Source organism: Camelus bactrianus, chromosome 7 (genome assembly GCF_048773025.1).
Source record: "Camelus bactrianus isolate YW-2024 breed Bactrian camel chromosome 7, ASM4877302v1, whole genome shotgun sequence".
Classification (NCBI taxonomy): Eukaryota; Metazoa; Chordata; class Mammalia; order Artiodactyla; family Camelidae; genus Camelus; species Camelus bactrianus.
In genome coordinates, this window is record NC_133545.1 from 57,254,647 (window position 1) to 57,276,748 (window position 22,102).

A 22,102-nucleotide genomic window follows, 5' to 3' on the forward strand; every position below is an offset into this window, starting at 1 on the left:
AGTCAATTTTTGCTGACTGCTCATGAAGTAATTTGCAATAATTTTTAAAAAGCATTAAGACTGTCTTTAATTTTTAAAAACTAAAAATAGGCTTAGCATATCATCCAGAAATCCCACTCCTGTGCATATATCCAGAGAGAACTCTAATTTGAAAAGACACATGCACTCCAATGTTCACAGCAGCACTATATACAGTAGCCAAGACATGGAAGCAACCTAAATGTCCATCGACAGATGACTGGATAAAGAAGCTGTGGTATATTTACAAAATGGAATACTACTCAGTGATCAGACATAGGAAATAATTTTATGGTTACCAGAAAAAAGGGGGTGGGAAGGGATAAATTAGCGAGTTTGAGATTTGCAAATGTTAACCACTATATATAAAAATAGATTAAAAGAACAAATCTAGACCAAAAGATGCTTCTTATAAATTTTTTGTTTCATTTTGAAATTCATTAAAGACAAGAGTAAAGCCGCAGAGTGTACTATTTTCTTCCAAGTTTTACCTAATATTATTTCATAGAATTATTCAGCAAAAGTTCACATAATAAAGATAAGTATCTTGACCTTCATGGACAAAATTACACAATCCATTATAATAAGCAAAGTGAGCATATCTTCAAAATGTGTGAAATACTTCTAACATCTCTAGGATACAATTATATATAAAAACACATGTTTTAGTAAGAAAGCAGTTTTTCTTTTTAAAGAAATTAATAGCAAGGGAACTACCTTTTACCCAGAGCAATACTGAATGGTATAATCAATTCATACAAACTCATTAAGCACATAAGCTATATTCTCAATATTGTAGTAGATTCTACTAAGTTATAGTAAGCGATCAGATGAGTATGCAGTCTGGTGAGACAAGACTACACCAACAACTAAAGGTTCAACAATATAGACCTGTATGTCAAAAGAAATGACTCAGATATTAAAAAAAAAAAAAAAAAACAGGGAAAGAAGAAATCAGGTAGTTTGCATATTTGTTAGTTCAAGTCAATCCTAAATGTCCAAGAATGAAGTGTTTTTAATACTGTGTTTTATAATTTTGAAAAACATTTTCATGTGTATGTCTATCATTCTCATAGCAATCTATCTACTATCCCAGATGATGCCACATTCGTCCTTTAGGTATTAACACCTTCATTTCTCACTGAACAAAATATTATGAATTAAAATAATTAATTGTTGCATAAGTTCCAACAAAGGAAACAGGTGTAGTTTGCTTATTCAGCTTACAGATAATTTATAGCATAATGCATCTTTACTAGTATCATGACCAATGTAGCGTCTTTGCAGAAGGAATAAGAAGGTGAAATGATATACATTAACTATAGCTTTATATTTTTTAAAAAGAGATGCATATTACCAGCACATACCATCTAGATATGTCTGCACATTCACTATAGTAACTATGTACCTACAAAGAGAAATGTGTTATTCCAGTCATCAAGAAAATACCAGTTTTATATAAAATGACAGAATCACACGGGAATAAAAAATCACTTATTACCCACATTTAAATTACTGTCACCAATCCTACACATGTATGTCCATATCTACCATTCCAACATGGCAGAAGAGACTGATGCCCTAAATGAACACTACTGCTGACTGACTGGGGAACATTAATACGATCTAGGATCATAAACACTGATTAAATCCAGGGCTTCAGAGTCAAGGCAAACTTTGGCTACATCAACCAAGTTGGGCACCTCATCAACTCAAAATTGATCTGATAATGCAACATGCTTCTTCCTTTTCATACTCTGGTTAAGTAGACCAAACCCCAAATCAGCATCCAGGCAGATGATTTATAACAAAACAAAGTAGCAGGTCATATAAAAGCCTCAGGTCTTATTCATTCTCACCTGTTAGATTTTTTTTGAGATCAGCTTTAGCTAAGAGTTAATCATATTTTATTTTAATTCAAATAACGTTAAAACAGAGGGCTTTTTAGTAATCAATAACCTATCGTTTTTAGTGTTACTCCAATTAAAAATTTCTGTGTCTACTTACAGTTTTTACACTTCGCAACAAACCCTAAAGCAGATTTTTCTAAACTTGCTTTTATTCCAAGTTTCTAATCTTGCTCATAATCCAGGCAGTAAAGGTTTAGGAAGTGTGATTAGGCATTACATTCTAAAATGCCACGCACAGTCTTAACCTAAATTGACTGTCTTATTGCAGACAATTTACAGATTTATACATCAATCTTGAAGCCAGACAGTTTCATCTCTGGCTGCAATCCACTTGAGGAGCCTTTAAAAACTACTGATGCATGGGCTCCACCCTCCAGATTTAAGTGGTGTGAGGTGGGGGGTCTCAGTATCTGTGTGTGTGTTTTTTTTTAAAGCTCCCCAGCTCCATTGTCAAATCTACTATGCAGGTGGTTGAGAACTACTGGTTTAGACTAAAGGTACATTTCTGGACAAACATGGGCAGTCATTTATGAGTGAGTTTGGCTCAAAAATCTTAAAAGACTATTTGCTTGCTTTTGTGGTAAAGTTAAACAATACTGTGTTGTCATTAACATTTTATTTGGATTCTCAGGTTAAAAGATATCCTGTGCTACAATCAATAGCACCTAGCATTCATGGACTGTCTACTATGTGTAAAGCACCATACTGGGTTACTTTATAAACTTTAATTTATTTAATCCTTATAACCCTTGGAGGTAAGTATTATCACATCTATTTCACAGATTAGGAATCTGAAACTCGAGAGGTAAAATGATTTACACTAAGTGAAACCGTAACAGCTTAAAAAGCAAATCCATAAAGAATATCTATCCCAACCTCCCCCTACTTTCCAATTCGACCACCAATTTCTTGCAAGTGATTCTGGCTTTGTATCTACTAATTGTGGAATCAAGTCCACACATTTCAGAGTGTGTAAACTGTACTCCTCAATTAATTAATATCAAGAATTGAATACTGACCCAATTGTCTGTATTTTGACTTCAAAAAGATTTTAATAATGGGAGAAAACTTTAGGTAAACATCCTCAAAAACTCCTATTAACTAATTTCTTCCCCTCTTGGAGGACTTGAATCCAAAATGAGATGCTTCCTGCCTGATGAAGAACAGTGGAAACAGAGCTATTTGAAGCCATAAATATGCTTTGGAGTGATGGTTTACAGGATTTGTTTGTACATAAATCATCTCAGAAACAGAGTTAAATCCTATGCATTTCCATACACTTTCTCAGCTACCAGTAAAGAGCAACTCTGAGCAAAAACACTCATTAAAAAAAAATAAAATGAAAGGACCCAAAGTAGTAAAATTCTCTACTATCAACTGATACACAAAACGTGTTCAAAAATAAAAATCTTCCCTCCAGGCTAAATGTTCCACCAGCCTAGCTTCAGCTAAGAGAGGTTGCTTGACCCATAAAATGTCATGCAAATGAAAAGATGAAGCTCTTTTGAGTAAAGCCCTTATCGCTGAAGTTATGAAAATCATGTTCAGAGAGGTTGTATCATCAACTTATTCCCTTCCTGTTTCACAAGAAATAGCTTTTCAGAAATCAGCAGCAGGTTTATGTCTATTTCCTTCACAATCTTCAGTAAAGAACCTCTCACATAGTAGTTTTTAATCTACTGGTTAGTGAAAAAATACATCAATCTACATTTTCATCTTCAAATATCAAGTGAAAGAGAGTATTTTTAGTATCTGTAAGAGAGAGTGGTATTCTTCTATTCATATCATGTCAGAATTTTTCTAGAAAATTGATGCCACATCAGCACCTTATCACAAAGTTAAAGAAATGAACTGGATTCAGGTTCAAGAAAACCACCTGGCACAAAACATTGTAATGCAATCCTTTTGTATGACTCCAAACTAATTCATCAATCCAGTAAGAGAAAATATATCTCAGTTATTTTGAATAATGTAAGTTTCTTCATATTAACATGCTTAAGTTGTTTTTCTTTTCACTTTTCAATTGACTATATTGACCTGTGTACATGGACTTTGCATTGTACTTAATAAGAAATAACACCACAGTGGAAAAAGGTTAATGGAGCCAGAGTCAGAACACTCAAGTTCAACTTCCAGGTTTTGCTAGACCTGTGCCTTGATCCAATGACATACCCTAACACCTCAATTTCTTCTTCTCTCATATTCTGTTATTAGGGCCAACCTAATATCAGTTGAGAAGACAGCCCTGATAATAAATTACACATAAAGAGTTACAAAATTGAAAGACGCTATTTCCCATAGCATGATCCAAAGAAATCTGGTCCCATGAAGTAGTCTGTGAAAGAAAGGACAGCAGTAAAGTAAGTTTTGAAAATCGTATTTTTATATTTGAATGTTCAATATTTTAAGAAATCTCATGGTCATAGTGAGGAAACCTGTAAAACTTAATTTTTAGCTCAGTATTTCCCCAACTAATTTGACCATGCTACTTTTTGACTGTGAGAACATCACACATCACAATCAGCTCGTCAGTCAAACCTAGGCTCTGCCTTTGGAAAATATCCAGGATCTGATGATTTCTCATTGCCAAAATTGCTATCACTATGGTCTAAATTTGAGCCATCATCATTTCCCATCTACATTAACACAGTAGCTTCACACCTGGCCTCCCTGCTGCCACCCTTCCCCCTTCTATTCCATTCTTCACAGTGTAGTCAGAGTGGTCCTTTTAAAACATAAATCACATCACATCAGTCACCTGCTCTAAACCCTCTGCAGTTGCCTTCTGCTTTCATAGGTAAAGTCCAACTCCTGTTTTCTTAGCTCATTTTCTAAGGTTTTTCCAGTGTTCACTCTGTTTCAGCCGCTCAAGTCATTCTGCCTTTCCCTAAATAAGTGCACCAAGCCAGCCCTTGACTCGGGCATTTACAATTGCTTTTCCCTGTCCATGGAATGCTCTTCACCTAGATATCCATGTGACTACCTCCCTCACGTTCTTCAGAGGTCACCAGAGAAGAGCCACTTTTCCAAACCACAACCATATTATTATGATGATAATAATAATAACAACAACAACAACAACAATAATAATAATAATAATCCTCTACACCTTCTCTCTGCTTCATTTGTCATGGCGTTTATTACTACTGGACATATTGTTTTGGTAAATGCTCTCTTTTTCCACTAGATTCTAAGCCACATGTGGGCAGAGACCTGTTCTGTATTGTTCACTGCTGTATCCTTAGGACCTATATCAGCAAATGACACATAGCAGGCATTCCATAAATTTGTGTCAAATGAGTAAGTCAATACTTAAGTGAAAAGTTAGGCAGATAGCTCAGTACAACCCCTCCTCGGGCTCCATGTCTCACTCCAAAGACCCAGAAGGCCTATCTTTGGAAATTTAGGGGTTCTTAGAATATACTTGCCAACCATGACACAAATCTCGAAATACTATTTTTTTTTTTAACAAATATACAACAAGGAGCTCCCAAGAAGAGTGGGGAAAGTATAATTAGAGTGTAAGTGAAAGAGTTTTAAACTTGACGCCTGATGAGTTAAGTTCTACTCCCACAGCGGGGCATTTCCTTTGACAGTGGCCCTATAAGATATCCTAGACATTCTATTCCTTTCAGTGTGTCACTGCTTGGAAATAAGTTCTATATTTATCCATAAACTGTAAAAACATGACTGAAAAGAGAGGAAAAAAGAAATGACTCAAGTTGTGAGCTGAAAACATTATTTATCCTTAACCCTCTTTCCATCTCCTTCATATCTCTATAATTATCCCTCTAATCCAAAACCATTATTTATAAAGGTTATTTAAGCCAACATAAAATTAAAGATTTATATTAGATGGAAACCATCATAAAGGTCACAGAATCCTCCCTGCATTTTAATAAATTACTTTGTCCTTCAGTATAGGTATCTCTATATTAAAACTTGTCTGTTTCCGAATCAGTGTGCTAGGACTGCACCTTCCACAAAACAGATACCAACACATTCTATCAAATGAATGAAATAATATCTAGCAGATGTTAATTTCAAGTCACATAATCAACTGTGGAACAAATGTAATTTTACCTTTCTATAACTTAATTTTTATTGTAAGCCCAAAGTCTACCATATGGAGAATACTAAAATCTCAGCCAACTAGAACCAATTTCACTCTATCTAGGGGTTTTTCAAGCCTGTTCCCAAGGTTGCATAAAAGTTTCAGCTGGTGTTGGGAAGAGATGTCACCTGATTCTCATTCATCATCAGCCCACACTGGTCTTCCAGACACACATATCTTATCTGGGCTCCAACAGTCAGGTCTGGTTGATTGCTCCTGGAAATTCCTATCCCAACCTCAAGTCCTCATGGGTACATTGGGCTCTGTCACTCTTGGATACAAAAGAAAACTTTCTGCGGTTTTCGGGACACTTGTTATACCCCATTCCCAGGAACCTTCATACTCCACACAGCTATCTCAACTTTACTGCAAGGCTTGCTGCTTCCCTAGATTCCATCCCAAAGTAGGTGCATTCTATTCTCAGATCCCCGAGCTGGAGAGCACAAGGCTTATTCTCAGAATCACATGGGGACCCATAATCTTGCCTTCCAATACTGAATTCCTTTTCTTCATAGTGTAAAGTAAGGGGCACCTATTCTGAAAGAGAGGAATCAGTGTGGAGGGACTGGCTCTGTATAATCTTAAGTTTTTCTATTATATATGATGTAGAGTTTGTGCTCTAATGCTCCAAGGCCTCCCTTTTTAATATATTTAAACTAAAAGAAAACAAAACAACAAACAAACTTTTTTGGTCAAACCCACTAGCTCTGCTAAATTTTTAAAACTCAATTTGCAGATGCAGCCGAGTATTAAATGTGGAAAGCTGTAGTTGCCTAAGGAAACCCCAAGTGGTCCAAACAAATAGATGTGTGTAATGGGGGGGGGGGTAGGGGGGTAGAAACAGTATTTAATTCAAAAGTTCCTCCATAAGTAATATCTGACAAATATTGAATGAAGGAAGGAAAAACCTGTGAACTAAGGAAAATTAAGAACTGCATTTGTAAACTCAACTAATCCCTTAGTTTTCATAACTTATACAAAGTTAAATATTATAAATATTATAGTCTTAAACCCGTGTAATTTTAATGATATTTTAGATTTTCCCTAAAATCTGTGGAAAAATGAAAAGGCAGAGCTCAGGCTCAGTTAACAATGGTGAGTTCATAAATTATTTATAAGATGACAGAATTTCAGCACGATCCTACTTAAACCAATAGAGTACAACTTGCCTTCACACATACAGGTTCTCTTAAAGAATATTAATTTTAAACATGAGCAAAACCATGAATAAGAGAAAAAAATAAAACAAGTATCACCAGTATAATCAAAAAGGGCAGAGTACAAGAGACAAAAGTATTACGGATTTTTTAATCCCTGTTTTTACGTTTAGAGCCAGGTCCTTAAAAAACTTGAGGAAGTAAAGCAAGAAAGTGGTTTCCAATTTTTTTGTCAGTTTTAAAAACAAGACACAGCAAAAGAAAAACGAAGTACGTCAGAAAAGAGGACTGAGCAATCCTTTCCAATATCCCCACCCTCTTAAGCTTTATGCATAAAATACCATATATTTTCATTTCCCCTCCGGGGGAAAAAAAACAATTTAAAGCCTATAATAGAAGGGCAAAAAAACATATTAAGAAATGACTTAAACAGCTGACCAAAAACCAGATTAAAATTACTCGACTCATTTTTGAGGAAAAACTGAAGCCATATCCTGAAAGTTCAGGAAAGTTTCAGGATTTCCCTGAACAGAGATTTCCGACGCAGGTAATGGGTAATTCAAAATGACATTACAGCTCTATTCCTCCCAGACCTACAACTTTCCTAGTCATCCAGCTCAAAGACCGCTCTGGCCTCACATCAAACTAACTTCACAAAACAAGTGAAAGTTGAGGAACCACACCGGCTGCCATAGCCGGTTGACTTGCCCGCAGAGCGGACTCGGAGGGGTCCTGAATTAACCAGAGAAACAGCACACAGGTGCAGAAAAACACATGGATTCAAGGAACTTTTCACCTCTTTTTCATATAATCATACTATGTGTCTGTTCATATTAAATGTGCTTATTTTGTATCTAAGTTTTTTCAATGCAATTTGAAAAATTTAAATATCAGGGTAATAGAGGTAACAGCTGAAAAAGCCAAACTCTCAAGTCATGGAGAAGGGATTTGATGTATTGTCCAGGAACCGCATTACCTGGGACAAGTTACTTGTCTCCAAGCCTCAAACTCCTCGTTGCCACAGGGGCCCAAAAGACTCTCTACAACCTCCTGGAACACGGACACATGGAAAAGGCTTAGCATACTCAACGGCTCGTCCTTAAGTGTTCACTTATCAGAAACTTGCACCCCTTCCTCTTTTGGGTGAGGAAAGTAGTTACAGTAACAGTTGCTTACCTCTCTTAAAAACGTAGGACAGTCGGTCCCTGACGGCAGCGGAGAAAGATCCTGAACTCAGCTCCTCTCGCGGACAAACCGAGTCTACAGCTACGCGAGGAACAGTTTTCTCAGGGAAAAATCCAGAATCTGACAGAGCGGAGCCGCTCCTTCAGGTCGGGCAAACCAGAGGGAAAGCACATCAAGGCGGGCAGAAAAGCCAGAGACAGTCTCTCCATGGCGACTCAAACTGTGAGGGAACTCAAAACCGGGAGCTCCTCCTCCACGTCGAGCGCACTAACTTCTAAGACCTGCACCTGAGAGACAAGCTCTTAAAAAGCCTCGCTGGGGGGGGAGGGGGGAGCCTGGCTTGAAAAATCCACGGAGATCCCGCCCACAGCCCACGAGACCCACGGACATTGGCGAACTGAAGAACAGCTTTTAAAGGGCCCGCGCACAGACGACCTGCCACCCAGGTGCCCGCACAGAAGCGGCCCTTGAAAAGCCGCAGACTTTTGTGAAGAAAGCTCATTTGCTAAATATAAAGCAACTGGACTGAGGGCAGCGGCCTGCTGGGATCCTCTTGGGCGCCAAATTCAGTAAAGTAGGAAGGCGCCATGTTTTTGGTTTTGTTTTTTTCCTCATTAAAATCATCAGTAAAACGTATAGTGTTTACGCAAATTGATATGAGGTAACCACTAACCAATTCCCTGTAAGTGAAGAAAATTCAAATATAATCAGTCACTGTGAAGAATAAACAGTCCTTGCCTTTTCACTACATAAGCTGCTCTGTAACAATATAGTCCTGAGCCTCATTCCGTGTTTTGGTTTGAGTGCTGCCAGTTTGCAAAGTGTCTCTTTGGTGTGTGCCCAATAAACTTTTATTAATTACTACTTAAGGGATTTATCGTTCTACTTCTGTTATTTCTTAACTTTTGGCAGGTCATAACAAAAGAGTGGGATCCAAAGAAGAGCTCCAGTGACTGAGACTGGTGAGCAAGCAGGTGCTTGTACCCACAGAATCCGCTGTGGTCACGGCTTTTTTCTAACCCTGGAGTTTGAGGGCAATTCTCTCGTGGGCCCAGGCTTCACTATCTTTGCGTTTTGGTTTTTTGGTGAGGTTTTTGTTTGTTTGTTTGTTTGTTTTGAGCTCTCTAACTTTATTGTGCCTGCCTATATTTCTCTGTTAAAGCTTCTTCATAAGTCCCCCTATTCTGTTTGAAAAGGAGAACATGTGATTCCTTGTGTTTCGAAGCAACTATTAAGAAACAGTACCCCTCTTAGTTATGACCTCTCATGGAATCCATAGGTTCCACCTGGTATAAAACTCTTTCTCCTCTTCCCTCAAAAAACTCCTGCTCTCTCTCTGTATATATACCCCTGTGGACCAAGCTCTTGTGCCTTTTTGGAAAATGGGTGCATTTTCTGATAATATGAAATTGTAGTGGCCACTTAGAGGAAACTTTAATTTAGTTTAAAGTTTAACTTAACTTTAATTTATCAAATTTTAACTTGAGGGGCATTCTTGATTGGAGAGAATCTCAAACCTCTCAGAGACAACAGAATGCTGTCTTTGGTATGCAGAAGCTTCAAAAAGACAAAGTGACTTCAAAAATAGTTCTAAAAGCATGAAAAAAAATCTTTAGAAAAAAACCTTTCAATAAATGATGTTGGGAAAAGTGGACCACCAAGTTACACCATACACGAAAACTAACTCAAAATAGATTAAAGATTTGAATGTAAAACCCGAAATCGTAAAACTCCTGGTAGAAAACATACGTAGTAAGCTCCTGGACATCAGTCTTGGCGATGATTGTTTGGATGTGACATCCAAAAAGCAAAGCCAAGAAAAACAAAAATAAACAGATGGGACTACATCAGCAAAAAATCTCCTGCACAGCAAAGGAAACCATTTACAAAATGTACTGAATGAGAGAAAATTTTGTAAATTATATATCTGATAAGGGTTTAATATCCAAAATATGTAAAGAACTCCTACAACTCGGCACAAAAACAATGTTCTGGTTTTAAAATGGATAGAAGATCTAAGTAAACATTTTTTTGAAAGAAGACATACAAATACCAACAGGCACATGAAAGATGCTCAGTATCACTAATCATCAGGGAAATGCAAATCAAAATCACAATGAGCTATCCCCTTATACCTGTTTAATGACTATTATCAAAAAGACAAGAAATAACAAGTATTGGCAAGGATGTGGAGAAAAGGGAATCCTTGTGCACTGTTGTGGGGAGTGTAAGTTGGTGTAGCCATTATGGAAAACAGCATGGAGGTTCCCCAAAAGTTAAAAATACAACTACCGTATGATCCAGCAATTTCACTTTTGGATATTCATCCAAAGAAACCAAGATACCAACTCAAAAAGATATATGCACCCCATGTTCATTGCAGCATTATTTACAATAGCCAAGATATGGAAACAAGTGTCCATCAATGAATGAATGGCTAAAGAAATTGTTTTATATATTTATATTATATACACACAATTGGCTATTATTCAGCTATAAACATATGAAATCTTGCCATTTGTGACAACAAGGATGACCTTGAGGGCATTATACTAAGTGAAATGTCAGATAAAGACAAATACCATATAATCTCTCTTATATGTGGAATCTTAAAAAAAAAAAAAAAGGGAAAAGCAACAATAAACCAAGCTCATAGATAAAAAGAACAGATTGGTGGTTGCCAGAGGCAGTGTGTTGGGGGGTGGGGGTGCAAAATGAGTGAAGGGGGTGAAAAAGATGCAAACTTCCAGAAATGAACAAATCATGGGGATGCAACGTACAGCAGGGCAATTATAGCTAATAATACTGTATTGCATATTTGAAAGTTGCTGAGAGAGTAAATCTTAAAAGCTCTCATCACAAGAAAAAATTTTGTGACTATCTGTGGTGAAGGATGTTATCTAGAATTATTGCAGTGATCATTTTGCAGTATATACAAATATCAAATCATTATATTGCACACTTAAAACTAATATAATGTTACATGTCAGTTCCACCTCAATTAAAAAAAGTCCATGAAATATTTTCAGCTTGCTTAGGAAACTGGATTTCAGAAGACTAATAAAGTGAATTTTGGCAGTAACAGAAACAATGTAGATTTTTTTTAATACTTACTTGACAGAAGAAGCATTCTAGAACTTTGTAATATTATTTCTTTAGTCACTATCTCAATGACCAAATTTACTCCTGTGTTTGAGTTAAGGAATTAGAACATAAGAAATCAGTAACATTCTAGTTGTCTATTTAGAGCCCTTTCATAGAATTAAGAAATGAAAATCCAGCACCTGTCAGGTGAGGATAATGTGAACAGAGCTCTGGCTGTATGTCTAATCCACTGGTGAGAATTTGGGAGAATGTACACTTGGCACCTCCAGCAGTAAGAGCCACTACAGCCAATGAAAGAAAGTCTCTAAGCCATCCATTACTTTTGGGACCTTTAGAGTCATCCTACAATCTAGCAGTAATAAAGGGCACATTATAAATGCAGAATTATTAATATTAAACTACTCTTCATCAAATGTGGGACAGTTGGCCTGCTGATTGGCACTAGTAGTCTCCTAATTTTAGGCAATTTCTCTAGACTTTGTTCAAACAAACAAACTGAAAGTAAAACCCTCTTGAGATTTCTGTTCTTTGCCATTCTAGTAAAAATATGTACATGTATTACTTGAAAGTATTTCTGATAGTATTGGATATAAAACTCAATTATACACCACAATTTTAAATTTAAGAAGATTGTTCTCCTTATGCTCCCAACCCTGAAATCATTCTTTGATGTGCATGGGACTCCTGAGAAAAGCCTGACCTATCAATCAGTTTTTCAGGATTCAATTCTGGCTGGTAAGGTACTCAATTTTTGTCACCTAAAACTAGGTAAAGAGTAATCATTTTTATGCAAATTAAACTTTTTACATTTTTATTTTTGAATGCATCTACAGATTTTACTTTTATTTAAGTAAAAATGTAAAGATAAAAACAAATATTAAATAGACTGATAATTGAATAAATAACCAATAAATGTCTGAAACTAGTATATCAGCCAAGTCTTTCAAAAGTTAGTAAACACAGCCATTTGAATTTGCTTCAGGCTAAAGCTTGGCATTCAGAGTTGATGGTGAAGATGCAAACTGTTTTTCCAAAATGCTGTTTACATTGGTTAAGCTGCTTCTTATCTTATGTAAAGCAGTGGGGAATAGGGAAAAGACAAACACTTTCTCAGGCTTCTCATGATTTTTTTTAATCTATTCTGTGCAAAAATATGGCTTACAGTTTATTGCCAAAATGTAGGAACCTGAAGATTCCCAGTCCACAGTTTTGAATGTAACAAGTATTTCAACTACTTGCAGAATAATCACTTCCAGAACTTTAGTAGTGTACTATTAACAGTTAGACCCCTTCTACTCATGCAGAGAAATCCTCACAAGAGCTATGGACTCAAAACTGTCCAATTGAAACCATACCATAACAATTCATTGGTTTTAAAATCATAAATAGATAAACCAATAACTTGTATCATTTTTCTTCCATGAGGAAAGAAGCTACAATAATCATTTCATTATAATAACCTCAATTTAACTAAAATGTTTCTGAAAATAACAATAGGTGATGACAAACCAATGCTTGCATCAGATGCTATCTATTTCCACCTTGAAGTTTTTCTTCTGTCTCAGCAAAAGTGTGAAAGAATACTTAAGATTCTAGAAAAAGTGATTTCCTTAGTGCAGCTTAAAGTTTATTTTCCCCAAATAACAAGTAATTTTTTAGAATAATTAAAACTTACCTAACCAGTTTGCTGAACAAGTTGGCCTAGTAAAGTTTTTAATGTGGACCTTTCAACCTTCATCTTCCTTCACTCACTTTCTTATCTAAAACAGAAGTATATTGGATACAAATAAATGATCTTTTGAATCAAAGTTCTATATTATCATGACTTTTCTATATTACAGTTGGAGGTGTTGATGATGTAGGAGTTTGGGATAAGTGTGTGCAGTCCCAGAAAAAGAGTTCTAAAAGTTTCAACTTTTAAAAATTGAAATCTTTGTTGAGAAATTGCTACATTTTTTGTTTTGTTTTGTTTTTCTTCTAAAGAAAAACTGCAGGAAAATAATTCAATTCATTGAATGTTAGTTAGCTACATCCTGTAAGTTTATAAAAACGTAAAAGCCACGTTTCATGAGGAGGTTGGAGAATAAGATAGATAGGTGAAGACTGAAGCATATTTTCATCTCATCTTGAATGTTGGTATACAGAAGGACAGGTCAGACCACACAATGAAAGCCATAGGCCACTGATCCAATGATCAAAAAAAATTTTTTTCCCTTTCTCACTTATTCCTCTTTTTCAAAGAGACAACTAACTCTAAAGTGATCACTTTGATAAATAAACCTCAGAATAACAAGATCTATCTGTGGAAAATATGTTCTGCAGCTGGGACTCAAGACACTCTTACTGCCTGTGCCAGAGAAGTCTCTTCTAACATTAGCTCTAAATTCCATAGCAAATTAATTAATACATTGATATAAATGGTTGTCTAGCTATATTGGAGGATTTTGAGAGATGGACATTTAACAGAATGATGTCTTTGATTGGCAATGGAAGGCTCTCTTTAGTTAAAACAGTCATTGAGTTCTTACTTTAGAACCCTGTGGTATTGGGTTCCCTGTAGTACTTGTATTATTTTCTATATGAAAACATACTTATCCATATGCAGTATGGACAGGAAATGAGAACAGGTGAGTGTTCTTAATTTGACTTCTTTAGTTCACTTTTGAGACTTTTCATACTCCAATCCCCAATTTAAACATGTGTTATTACCTCACATAGTTCTTCTGTTTATTTTGCAGGGATTGTACACAGTAATCATTTTTAAAAATAAAGTTTAATGTCCAAACACAATGCTGTATAGATATGTTGATACCTTTTGAGATACGTAAATTGAATACTGAAGCCTTCCACTGCTATTGTAATTTTCTCAGTTGAATTGTCATTATGGTAGAATCAAGGAAAGTCAACCACAGTCTTCAGAGAGCTTAGCTTTCTTTTAAGGAAAAAATTACCTTTTTCTCTACCTGCTAAATAAAGATGCTGTACAGGAGGAAAAAAAATGTAGTTATAATTAATTTAGAAGACCTCAATTATCTCCTTATGTTCACTGATTTTTGTTATTCTTGAACTAGCATGACAGTAAACCAAAATGTGTGCAATGCTGAATGCCACAACTGTTTCCCAGGCTTGAGACTGAAACTCCTAAGTTGTTTTGACTAGGCAACTAATAGCAATTTAGATAGTTCTGTACAAATTTAGAGACATGAGATGCAAAACCATGACTGTATTCCAGCACATTCTTCTTGTCAGAACCATTTAAATCACCATCTTACACAAGTACATATTGAAACTCAACTTTACGCATTTTATTTTTATGTACATTTCATTTTGTCCAGAAATAAAATATCTAAATACAGACAGACTTTAATGTTGTATATGTATAGCTTTCAACAATACTTGAGCTGAATAAATGCTTTGTACATTAAGTTTGTCTTTTTAATGGAGTTCACAGCTACATTGATAGAATGGATTCCTCATATCCTTTTTTTTCTTTTTTTTAACCAATAACAAGCAGAGAGACGAGTACAAGTTAATATTAATAAGCAGCTCAAATAACACTTGGTTAAACTATGTACAATACAAACCATTCATACAAATGAAGACTAGAATATTGAATTTGTTACAATATGTGTAGTAAAGATAAGACAGACACTTATAACTTACATGGTGTCTGTCAGGCATTTCCCTTCTTATGTAATGATCAGAACTTATTTTAAGCAGCCTTAGCTGGTCTCAGCTTTGCAAAAGTCCACTGATTGGTGATGAAAGCTGTAATCCAATGTCTGCCCACATGTAAATTCCAAATGTTTGCTCATCTTTACTGAGAACAGGCTCCCTCCAAAGAAAAAAGAGCCATCTTGTATCACCTTGAATGTGCCTACCCTATGCTGGAAAAAAGTTACTACACTTGTTTTTTGTGTTAATAAAATAAAGAATACTGAGCTCTAAAGACACATTTTTTTTTCCATTGTAACAAGCATATACTCCTACAGTAGTATTTACCAGTACAGCTACTCCAAGCAGTAGGAATGCATGAGTGGGGATTATTGATTAGCATGTACTCAAGACTTTAAAGGAGATTTCCATAACAGCAAGTGCTAAAAACCATTCACTGTCTAGTTAATCCTTTTGCTTGATGATCGTTTATCCTGAACCATTATGAGTCAGACAATGAAAGCCCTCTCGACAGGAATCATGACAGATGCCAGCTGAAATGTGTATGATAGTGTTTGTGTACAGCTATGTGTGAGAGCATGTCTTCAAGTGTGGCTTTAGAATCTGTGATGATTTACAACTATACCGAGAGATGAAGCTGACTGGGTAGAAATTACATCAGATTGTTTTCCACTAGCATATTTGCAGCCAGTTGACGAAAGCAGCAGTGTAGACACATTCCAGGCAACAGATGTGACCTTCTTCTTGAGGTAACAGCCCTGTCATATGACCTTTAATTCCTCAGGCTTCAGTCTCATCCCCACGTTCATCCTCATCCGGAGGGGAAGTAAGGTGTGTCGCTGTGGTAGTTGTAGTCAGGGCACACTTTCTGTACTAGTTTATAATCTGTACTATAAAAGGAAATGTAAATACAGATCACCTTAAAGGGCTTGGAGCAGAGCCAGGATACATGACTTTGGGTCTGCTCCTGGTAACAGGTTTTTGAAGGGTCATAGTTGCAGAGTGTGTTCTTGGTAGCCTTGTCAACTTTTTCATATTCAATGCGACAGTTAAAGGACTTGGAATCTTTGGCATCAATCACGGTTTGTTGTGCCAAGTCGAATTCCACTATTTTCGTGGGGGGAACCAAGCTGACAGATACATTCCCTTGACCGGTGGAATTATGCCTGAAATAAACACTAAATGTCCCATTGCCATGATCTACGATTTTCCCAGTTATCAACAGGTTTAGCTTCACTGTTTTGATATTGGAATGAAAATCACCCCATCCAAACATTTTCTTAAACTTGCCCGTCTTAACAATGGGCCTTCGCTTGGCCCTGGGCCGAGGCTCTTGAAGGTCTGTGGAGTTCCTCAGCCAGTCCCAGAGGTCTTGCTCAGAATAAGGTTCTGGGGTGTCATATCGCAGGTCTAAATCTGTATCATTTTCTTTGCCACGAAAAGTCTGTGACAGGAGTCGGCTGATAGATAAGTCTTTGCTGCTTTCTGTCCATATGTGCTTTAGTGTGGATTTGCTGCTTCCTGATTTTAGAAGTTCTGACTTTCCACCATTTGTTAAATTGGCGCATGTGACCTGAAAATAGAACAGAAAGAAAAGAGCTTACAACTCTGTATCTGAGAACACTCAACACAAAGATCCAAGCCCTTTCCCAGAAGCTGGGAATTATAGTACCTTCAACACCTGGCCAATATTTATTAAGACAAGATAAAATGCCCCTTCTATTTTTATATAATGATGAGAGAGAGAAGGTGTCGACAGATAAAAACCACTAAACATGACTGAAAGTCTATGTGGAAACATTGACTCTGATGAGAAAAACACCATCTAACATGAATAAAGCAAATTGAATTCAAACATAGATCAAAATAAAGTAATTATTTCTCAGCATCAAAGTCCACACTTATAAGGTAAAATTTTATACATCATTACATTACTTTTCTACTTCAAAATTACCATGAACTTTAAAACTATATGGTTCTCAGAAATATGCCTACTGACATTCTATAGACTTGGTAGTCCATGCCACAGTCACATAAGAAAAGTTAGTTTTGCAAGGAGACTCTGGTATATTTTATCTGTAACATATACTATCTTATCTATATTTTATAATATGTTTATTATCACCTATTATTAGCAAGAAACATTGTATAAGATACAATATTTTTCCATTAAGAGACTAAAAATGTGGCCTAGGAAAAGGGACACAAAGGAAAACATCTAATACACAATGACTTATAGATACTTATCAATCTAGAGAAGGAAATAACACATGGTCAGTGACAAAGAGGTCATTTCAGGTTGCATTGTGTGAGAGTCACACTTGAAGACTGTTCTCCTGGGACTCCAGTCTTCCCTCCTTAGGAAGAATTAGATCCTCAAGTAGATTAAGGATTCAGAGGAACCCTAAATCCAACTGATCAGTCAAACATCCAGATCTGTACTTGCCTAATTATATAAGCGTTGTCCCTGTCACAGCCCCTATATTTATACCTTAGTACAGAAGAAATGAAAGAAAGAAACGTGTATCCACAATGGCCTCATTAACCTAAAGTTAAAGTTGTGACTTCCGATCCTGACATAGAGAGTTCAAGTACAGGCAGGAACACAGCCAAGGACCCACAGGAACCAAACCAGCCAATGCAGCTAAACCCTTAAAGATGTGGACTGAATGTTCTAGCATAAGGCTGCTAAAGGGAGTCACCCAATTCCCATTAAAAAGCCAAATTTCACAATAAACCTCTCTCACTGGGTCTCTCCTCTACAAGTTCTGAGTCCTGTCTGACTACCACTTAGAAGTCATTGTGTTAGGGCAGGCAGATAGGTAGATATGAACTGAGAAAGTAGGGCACAGGGGCCAAATAGCAGGAAAGCATACATCTTATAAACAACTGGGGTCCTTGAGCAGATAAAGGAAAGCAGGAACCTCTGAACTGACAGGAAACCACACATTTTGGGGTGATAAGGGTCCTGGAGGCAGATAAAGAAAGGTGGGAAAAGGTGGGAATATCTGGTGTCTGAATATAACCTTTTGCTCATTATGCCCTAATTATGAGAAAATTAGCCTTGCAGATAAGAAGTACCCATCATGCACCGACACCAGGATACTTTGGATCAAGACTAAATAAGAACAAAAATCTCTCCTCCCCTCAGGAAGGAGGAGCTAGGATGAAAATCAGGGAATAAGAGCCCCAAACCCTGTCCTCTCCAATGAATATTCTGCCCATTCATTTTTACACCCCATACAACCAGCCTGCCAAAGAAATTCAGGAAAGCCACTCAACTGAGTCTGCCCACTCACCCCTGGAGAGCATCCTATCACTTAATAAATCCTCACCTTACTTTCTTGACCTCCATATCTGGTCTCTGAATTCTTTCTGCTATGAGACAACAATCTACTCTCCAGTAAGAGTTGGACCTTCTAATCTCCTTCCAAACTGTTCTCAAAATGAAAGGTCATTCCTGCAGAGCTTTTAAAATTCAGAACCACCAGAAATCAGAGGTGCGGTTCAGGGACCTCTCTGTAGACTCAGCCATGCAGGCTTCTTGCTTGGATATAACCCTGGCCTTAGAATAACTTTTCACTCAGCTACTTGTGCTAGGAGGACTCCATTTCAACCCCTAAGGAGTAAGAGCACGAACTTCAGAGCTAATTTCCCTGGAATCTACTCTCAGCTCTGCCACTTCCAAGCTGCATTCTCTTGGTCAACCCATTTAACCTACCTCTGCCTCAGTTTCCTTTATCTATAAAGCAGGAGTAATAGTGGTGACTACCTCACAGGGCTGCTGGTAAGGACTGAGTGACCTAAGACATGTTAAATCTTTAAAACAGTGGCTGGTACCTGGGCAGAGCTCAATTAAATTTAGCTATTATTATGAATCTCAAGCTGATATGTGAAGTTTATAGGTTTCATGATGGGTTTATGTACCATGACTGCCCTCTGAAACACCAGGACTGAAAAACATTGGGTAGGTTAACACAAAAGCTCTGTTAACTATTTTTGGCTGCTAGCATGGGTCCAGTTGCATCCTCTGTGATCCCCCCAAAATCATAGGGATGGGATAAGGCCCAGAAATAATGGGCAGATTAAGTCTTACAGGGATGAAATGGAGAAGAAAATATTGTTTGGGGTAGAGGACAATGCATAGAAAGTTTTCTCAAGGGAAAAAATGAAGCTTCCCACTTATCGTCTCTGATAATAAAGCCAGTCTTATCTGGGACAATTTTTCTCTAATATCAAAAGTGTAATCCCAAGTAGTCCCATAGTTAACACTGTATCATTATAATTACAAAACTAGTAGAAACAACTAAAGTTTTCCTACTAATTCACCAAAGGAAGTGCATTTCAAAATGTACTAGTTTACTCTAGCAGAGTAGCTATAATATAAAATTAAAAACAAACATTAATTGATAACAGTGGTACAGATCTTTTGATTTTGGAGTTTTTGTCTGTGTATTTGTTTGTTTTGTTTCAGTGAAATCTAATTGATCAAACATCCAAATCTGTACTTACCTAATTATATAAGCATTGTTCTTATTTGCAGACTCTATATTTATCCTTAATATAAAAGAAATAAACACATATTCTACTCTCTGGAACTACACAGATAGTTCCTCATTCTTTGGGGGGCAAAAAGAATAAATACAAGCATGCATTTAGCTTTGGCTTTGCACTTGTCTCTCAGCATCAGCACAGTTGATCAAGGAGAGGGGCTATAATGAGATGCATCCACGGTGCACTGGCTCATGAAGCAGTAATGAAATTGTCCATAAAAAGAAGTGGAAAGGGACTTAGAGTGCATTTACCAGTGGCACATAGGGAATAAAAGGGGAAAAAAATGTGGAAGTCCAGAGATTTTTGAGGAGAAAGAACAAATCTATTCAATAGTATGATAAGATTCTGACAGCAGACCAACTCTGATGTTCATGTAGAATAGAAATTTACTTCCAAATTATACTCTCCACAGTTGTAGTGATTACGAGTGTAAGCTCTGGGGTCAGACATCCTGAATCCCAATCCAGGCTGTGATTTTTAGCAGCTGTATGTTGTGGACAAGTTGCTTAACTTGTTTACATCTCTGTTTTTTTCTTCTAGAGAGTAGAAGAATAATACCCCTTTCCCTCACAGGGCCATTGTAGGAATTAAATAGGACATTCCATTTAAAGCATAAAAGGACGGTACCTGGACACGAGTGTTCAACATTGGTATTTCTAGCTATTATCATCCTCAAATATTTTACCTCTGACTTCCACTGGGTAATATTTTATGTAAATGAATAACTTACAATGGGATTTGAGAGAAAATGGTACGTCTATAAGAAAATCTCCCTTTTCCTAACCAGAAACCTAAAACAAACTATATATATATATATTTGTGTGTATATATGTGTGTGTGTGTGTGTGTGTGTATACACTTTTAAAATGCTCAGGTTAACAAAAGATGAGCTGTTAACGGTTCAACTACCAAATGCAATGAATTTATTTACCTTCAGTGGTGTGATATGAAAGGCTTCCAGTAGTGCCAACAGTCAAGAAAATTCTCTGAAACATCTCAGTTTGGTTACAGAGTCAAAGCAGGTTTTAGCATTAACCATCAATACTGCCTAGAATATTCTTATTCTCTCTTCCCTTCCCTTTCTCTTAGGTTAGGAGAGGAGCAGGGCAATGTCTAAAAGAGAATATCAATCACAAAAAAAACAGGAAGTCCCGTAGGAAAGTCCCTAGATCAGTTCAGTATAAACAACCCTAATTCATCTTATTTTATTAATTCCATACCTATATAATGAGATTCGGCTAATATTAAGTTAAATAATAGGAATACAAAGGCAAATGAGATGTGTTTCCCGCCTTCAAGATGTTCACAGCCTAACAAGTTAGATTGAAATCTGTTAAGCAAGTAGCAGTGTGTTGTGACTAACACTACGCACAACATCCCTGGAGTCATAGTCAAAGTTAAAAGATAGAGAAGATGGAACAGAAAAGATGATCTTCAGATCTGGGAGATAAAAAAAAGAGGTTTAGGATGTCAACAAATAGCAAAGTGGCCAGAGGAGTTCTGAGCAAAATGAACACACTATGCAAAAGTCAAAAGCTGAGCAGGAACACATTAAATGTAAGAATGGAAAACAGTTCCTTACCACTGAATTTTGGGGAGCAGTGACAGGAGGAAAAAGAGAAGTTGCAAGAGGTCATTAGAACCTGAAGAAGGTAGGCTAGGGTCAAATTGTGAGGGTTCTAGGGTCAAATTGTGAAGGCATTTAAACTTAACCTTATAGATAATAGGAAATTACTAAATGTTGTCTTGTTTTGCTTTTAAGTAGATCACCCTTGCCCTAAAAGAATTACTGATGGGACATTGAAAGGTGGATTGGTAGGGAGAGACCTTGAGGGAATAATTATAAATAACTAATTGCAGTACTTCATTTGAGAAAGTAAGTGAGCCTGAACCAAGGGAGTGGCAGAGAAAAAGAGAAAAAATGTATATAACAGATATTTCAGAGGTAAGATTAACTCAACTTGATGATTTATTGGCTAAGCAGAAACATGAAAAATTTGAGAATTAATGAATTTGCTTGCATCTGTAAGGAATACAGAAGTAATAAGTTAGCTGGAAAATAAAATTAAATCTCAGAGGGGCTTCAGAGGTGGAAGTGCCTCCAAGTCATTCTGATGATGTTATTGAAACAAAGTTGGTAATATGGATCTGAATGTCTGGAGAAATGAGGGAGACGGTGATTTTGATTTTGTAGAATGAGTAGATAATATTATTGAGATAGAGCATGGTGATAACAGAAGAAGGCTGGTGATAATAGCTAAGAAATTTCAATGCTGTGAGGACAGGCAGAAGAGAAGCCAGATTTATTAGAGACAAAAGAGGATATTAGGGGAAAAAAACAATATTGTAGAAGCCAAGGAAAGTGGGCAAGAGGGAAGGGGGCA

General features: G+C 36.6%; 1 protein-coding gene across 1 annotated transcript in view; it reads right to left on the reverse strand.

The window, feature by feature from the left end:
• Window positions 1-14,766: 14,766 nt before the first annotated feature.
• NXPH1 (neurexophilin 1) overlaps window positions 14,767-22,102 on the reverse strand; it is a 273,859-nt gene continuing 266,523 nt past the window's right edge. The window contains exon 3 of the mRNA XM_010972100.3: window positions 14,767-16,737. Within this exon, the coding sequence (XP_010970402.1) occupies window positions 15,976-16,737 (762 nt within the window). The 3' untranslated portion in view covers window positions 14,767-15,975. The remainder of the gene's footprint in view (window positions 16,738-22,102) is intronic.